Source organism: Mesitornis unicolor, unplaced genomic scaffold (assembly GCF_000695765.1).
Source record: "Mesitornis unicolor isolate BGI_N332 unplaced genomic scaffold, ASM69576v1 scaffold9790, whole genome shotgun sequence".
Lineage (NCBI taxonomy): Eukaryota > Metazoa > Chordata > Aves > Mesitornithiformes > Mesitornithidae > Mesitornis > Mesitornis unicolor.
This window is the reverse complement of record NW_010158948.1, coordinates 35,280-41,095: the sequence shown is the minus strand read 5'-3', so window position 1 is coordinate 41,095 and position 5,816 is coordinate 35,280. Positions and strand designations below refer to the sequence as shown.

At 50.8% G+C, this 5,816-nt stretch overlaps 1 protein-coding gene across 1 annotated transcript in view; it reads left to right on the top strand.

Moving 5' to 3' along the window:
- The first annotated feature begins 6 nt into the window (after positions 1-6).
- The window catches only part of PMP22 (peripheral myelin protein 22), a 15,894-nt gene continuing 10,084 nt past the window's right edge, over positions 7-5,816 (top strand). The window contains exons 1-2 of the mRNA XM_010185114.1: positions 7-118; positions 1,266-1,356. Coding sequence (XP_010183416.1) covers positions 41-118; positions 1,266-1,356 — 169 coding nt within the window. The 5' untranslated portion in view covers positions 7-40. The remainder of the gene's footprint in view (positions 119-1,265; positions 1,357-5,816) is intronic.

The window sequence follows — 5,816 nt, the reverse complement described above, 5'->3', positions numbered from 1 at the left end:
TCCCTCTCCCCTTCCAGTTCTGCCCTCCACCGCCGCCAAGATGCTGCTTTTGCTGCTGGGGATCATCGTGCTCCATGTCACCGTGCTGGTGCTCCTCTTTGTCTCCACTATCGTTAGCGTAAGTACGGATTTTCTTGCAGCACAGGGCTATTGGCATTTGGAAAGGCGGGAGGGTTTTGGGGGGGGGGGGGGGGAGCGGGTTATGGCAGGGCAGGACCAAAAAGTGTTATTTTTATTTGTGGTTTATTTTCCAGCCTAGCTTTTAGTGGAAAAGCTTAATTTACCAATTGCTGGTCTTACTAACAGTGGGATTTTGGAGTATTTTAGACAGTAAATGCTTTCCATGTTTGTGCTGTCAGGTGTGAGTGGTGGGTCGCGTGGTTCTGTGCTGCAGCAGGTAAGCAGGGCATCCCTGTTGGTACAGAGGAGAGCGCTGGTGAAGCCCACTCCTTATCATCCTGGCGCTGGTTCACATCATGGAGCAGCCTGAGAGCACCCAAACCACCCTCTGCTCTCTCCTTTCATAAAGTAGCTCCACCTGCTAACGGGCTCCAGCCCCTGGGACCAGCACGGCCAGTCTGAGCAAAACCCTTTGAAATGGGACTGGTTTGGGCACTGGCTCCTCAGTACCAGCAGTTTTGCTCTCCAGCTCTGCTATATGGACTCCTGCTGATGATTTTGAAGGGTTAAGCTTTGCAAGCAGAGGGAAGATGGAGGTTTGGGTGCTGCACAGAGGGTTCCCAGCACCGTTCTCGGTCCAGAGCCCAGTTTACACGTCATCAGCTTAGGAAGAGGTTTAACTTTGTTTAAAGGCAGCAGTTTTGTGGAGCTGGTGACTTGCTTCACCAGATTCTTCTTTCCGTTATTTTTTAAAAATTTCTTTTGGCGTGGTAATAGTACTAGAAGACGTTACAAAAATCTTCTGAGTTGTTAGAAATCACGTGGAAGTATTCAAATAACCCGGCCAGGCAGCAGGCGAGGATGGTGGAGGAGAGGGAAGTGGCTTTTCCCCACGGGACTTGGTCCATGTTTAAAGAGAATAAAGAGCTTCTGTTTCTCTGCCGTTGAGGCAAAAAGCAGCTAAAAGCAAATATCAGTATTTACTTTCCAAACCCTTTTCTAAAGAAAAGCATGTGCCTGGGAGCACCCAGCCAGGCACACGCGTGCCGGGACGTGCTGGGGCTGATGGGTGCCAAAGCCTTGGGGTTGGGGGGAAATGCTGCTGCCTGCCACCCCCCTGCTCATGGGGCTGTTCTCCCTTGCAGCAATGGCTGGTCAATGGCGAGCACACGGCGGACCTCTGGCAAAACTGCACCTCCGGTACTGTCTTCCACTGCCTGACCTCGTCCACGAATGGTGAGCACTGGGGCTGCTGCCATCTCTTGCTTTTATTCTCCTCCCTGGCATTCTGAAATCAAGAGAGATTTGCCTTTGCAGGTTGTGATTCCCTCTTGCTTTTCTCTGCACCTCCCCTGAAGTTGTTCCCTCCCACCCCTTCCCCTTGCCTCGTCTGCTCTGGGGATATTGCTCCTTCCCACCTTATCAGTCCGTGAAGTTGTGATGGGGCTTAGCATGGGAACCAGACCCATGGGCAGCACCACGGCAGGGTGCTCAGCACATCCTGCTACAGTAGAGGTGACTGGCTTGGATGCTTTTTGGTGGGCTCCTGTTGTCAGCCTGTTTCCATTACACTTGGATGCATAAACACGAGGCAGTCCTTGGAGCGGGGCTCACAGGGAGTGGAGGGGCTGTTTGGGGCACACTTCCCTCTTGCTCTGGTTGTGAGTGTTTGAAAGATGTACATGGTGCCCTGAGGACACCCTGTCCTCTCTCTAGAAAGCTGCCCGGGTTTTTGCTGCTCTATAGGCTGAGATTTGGGCATGACTGGTGGTTTGCTACCAAGTACCATGTATTGGATATGCTGAGCCCTGCCTTGTCCCGCTGCTGGAATGGCCCCTGTGGCACCCACACATCTGGGGTGGCTGAAGAGCTGGGTGAAGGCTGATGTCGCGTTGGGTGACATCATTCAGTAAGCTCTTTGCTGAGGTCAGCAGGGAAGCAGTGCTTGCTAAGACTCTGCGATTCAGTTTCCAGGGCATGTAGTGATAACACAAAGTCTGTGCTCAGGCAGTCATACAAGCCTGTGCCTCAATTTCCCCAGAAAACGGGGCCCAGCATGTGTTTTCAATTAGCTTGCATTTCCTTTTCCTCTGGAAACAGATTCTCCCAGTGTAACCCCCAGTGAAACCAGTTGTGAATCATACCCATGTCACTGCAAGCACACTCACACTACACTGGAAACGTGGTCCTGGCATAGGAGCAAACCGATGCCACGTGATCTTGGCAAGGAAGGAACAGTCGTGGTGGAGAGCACTGAATGCTTTCACAGGGTCTTGTGGTGATGGAAGACTGACAGAGGTTTTTGGAGATTTGGCTCACCCTGATTCCCAGCCTGCTGGGAGCAAAACCCCTGCAGATACCCATCATGGGGTGGTAGGTGCTGATGCTCGCCCCTCTCTCATCTTCCACTGGCTGAAAGCAGCAGTGTTTTCCTGCGTGGGTTCAGGCTCTGGTTTGTGTGGGAGCAAAGCCATCACCGCGGGTCTCTGCTGACGCCTGGTGGTGTCCGGGCCGGCCGGGAAGCAGCTGGAGCCCGTCCCAGCCCAGGAGCCTTCTGGAGCCATGTCCTTCATCAGCAGTTGGCTGGTGCTGGCCATCTGCAGCGTAGGCAGGCTGCTCCTGGCCAGTCACGCGTGCTCCAGAACTGCTGACCTTGCACTTTGAAATAAAAGGCAGCGATTCCTCCCATCCCCCTCAGAGTAAAGCCTCCCCAAATTTTTTGTTTTTCAAACTTGCATCGCTTTTTCTGGGTGTTTGAAGGATGCTGTGTTGGGGAGTTGTCAGTGTTGAGAGGGGCTTGTCTGAAATGCGGTTGGGATGGTTTCCTCTGCATCTGATTGTCCTGCTGGGTGTTGCCAGTCTGTATTGCCCTGTTCCCAGAAGCTGCCCAAAGAGGGGCTTTCCTCTGGATCCTTTCCAGCGATTATTTTTACCATTAAAGGGGCTGTAGTCAAGATGGACCTGCTGAAAACGCGGTCAAGGAGCTGGGTTTGGTTGATAAAGGTGCCCCTGTGGGCTGCTCTTTGAGTAGAGGTGCATGGTGCTCAAGTCTTACAGTTTTCTGCCAGCTCTGATTTGTGTTAAGGCTCTGCTCTGGCATCAGGAGAAGGGGTTTTTGCTTGGGTGAAAGCTTCTGCCCTCTCCATCCCGCATGGTAGCGGTGCTGCTGTTGACCAGTCTTCATCTGCTGGGACCATGGATGCAGGATCCAGAGCTCAATGGGGCTGGAGGAACACAAAACTAGAAGATATTTCCTAGGCTTATGCAAGGCTTTTAAAATTTGTTAATAAAAACAGAACAAAAATGCCAGCAGCATCCTTTGCAGTGGATTCCTACACCCTCTCTCCCTGCTGCCCATCCCTGAGCCCCTTGGTCCTACCACTTCTGCATTGCCAGGGCCGCTGCGGTCAGCCACTTTTTGGAGCAAAAGAGGGGACAAGGGCAAGGGTGCTGTGGCAGGGCCACCTCCGAGGCTCAAGCTCATCTTCTGCCTTATCCTTATTACACTCCTCATACGCTTTTTCCTAGGAATATGCTTACTTTCAAAAATCTGAAAGATCCTATACCAAATACCACAAACGGTTCTCATTTAAATCTGTTTCAAAACACAGGCTGTGCGTGCTACGCTGGCTTGTAGAAAGCTTGAAGAATTTTTTTCTCTGTGCCTGTGCCAAGGACGGTGCTTAACGGTTAATCGCAGCCTGCCAAGGTCTGCTCTGGGCTACAAGCAAGAAATCCTCATTTGGGGAATTTTGGCAGAACTCAGTCTCTATGTAGAGGCAGGTTGTTGGTTTTTTTTTTCTCTCCTTCTGGCCATCACAGTGGCCACTGTAGTGCAGTTATTTCTTCTCTTTTTGAAAAGGAGTGATGCTCGGTACTTGGAATATGTGGAATTAGGGCTGAGTCTCATGCATTCAGCATGGATGGGGACTTTGAGGGGGTTTGTTGTGCTGTGATGTTCACCTTGGCCTCAGCACGGTGAGGATGGATGAGCCTCCCCTCACTTGCCATGCTGCTGCACAGGGACCCTTTGGTTTAGATGTTTAGATGTTTTATGGATGCCCAGTGAGCAGCTGAACTTGCTAAAACCAGATGCCACCAAGATTTGCTTGCATTTAACACTGGGGCAGCTTTGGGACTGTGCTTCTAACCTTAAGGATTATCCTATGGGGGTGGAGTAAGCAGCAGAACAACCCAAGGGTTGACTGGAGGGCTGTTGAACCATGGCTCCTTGGGGCAGTAGCAGACCTGGAGTGGGCTTCGCTGGAGGCTGAGCTCCCACCTCCCAGATTCCTCCTGGCAGGGCTTGAACCCCCTGCATGTGCGAGGGCTGAGCAGCCCTGATGGGAGCCAGCACAGGGATGAAGGAGGAAACGCTGGGTTGGGGGCAGATGCCCACTTTGCCTTTTACAACTGCCTGCTTGTTGCTTTGGTTTCTGCACTTGCTTGTTAGATAATGGCTTTTTTTTTTTCAAGAGGCCGAGAACTATGGAAAAAATGTTGCAATCTTTGCTCCGTTTGCCCTGTCAGACATTCCTGGAAAAGACTTATCTCAAGAATTCAGCTCTGAATCCCAGAATTGTGCGTCGGCACGGCTGCGCGCCAGCCCCAGCTGTGCGATCCCGCTGCAGGCACGGGGCGCGCAGTCGGACCTGAGCTGCTCAACTGCTCTTAAGTAGATTCTACCTCAAATTTCCAGACAGCAATATTTTTTCCTCCAAAAATGGCTTTTCCTCTCCACAACTGAATTTTTTATGCAGGCAAGAAGATTTTTTTTCCCTGCTACTTTCTACTGCTCTTCCTCTGATTTTGGTAGGAATGCCAAATGTGGGGAAGCAATGGGGACTTTCATGGAGATGCCTACATACTTCTGTAACACCAGGAGACGTTTTTCCTGTTGTCTTCTTACTGTTTCTCCTGTCGCTGCTCTGTGGCTTTGGATGACTGCCTTGTTCACAGACAAGCTGGCAGATGGGACCCTAAGTAGCGCTGCTGGTGCTGGAAATGCATTTTCTTTGCACTGGAGGAGGCAGGAAAAATCCTCGTCCCTGGCACAAGGCTGGGACATTTGCACCCTGACCCGTCAGCTGTTCCCAGCAGGAACTGCGCTGCTGCTTCTCCACTTTGAAATGCACAGCTGAAACATCTGAACTCTTTGCTTTTACTCTGTCAACCTCCCCAGAGTGGTTTTGCTGCCGTTATTCTTTCAAACTCCTTCCAGACTCACATGGCATAGGAAAGGTATAGAGAGATAGAGATGCCGTTGAAATTGCTGTAATCCTTTTTGTGGCTGGTAATGATGTTGCAAGGCTTCGTTGAAGGGTTGTTCGTGTTGAAGCCTTCATCCTTCAGGGTTCGTTGAAGCCTTGCACTGAGGAAAATGATTTCTCAATGCCTAATTCCATTATTGATAGTGAGCATAAAATACCTGAACAAAAAGAGATGGGTGCAAATTCCCCTCCAGTCCACTGGAACAGCTGAGACTCCCCCAGCTGGATCTCAAGACTTGGAGAATTTGTCAGCAGTGAGGAGGGTGAGGTGGAGGTGATAGTCCAGTCACCTCTGCAAGTTACAAGTTCAAAAGCGTAAAGATTCAAAGATTTAAAACACGTTTTCAGTTTTTTATTGAATGCTAAAACTACCTTCTGCCCTTCTGCTCTGCATCTTGCTGAGCCTGTGGGCACAGCGTTGGTGCA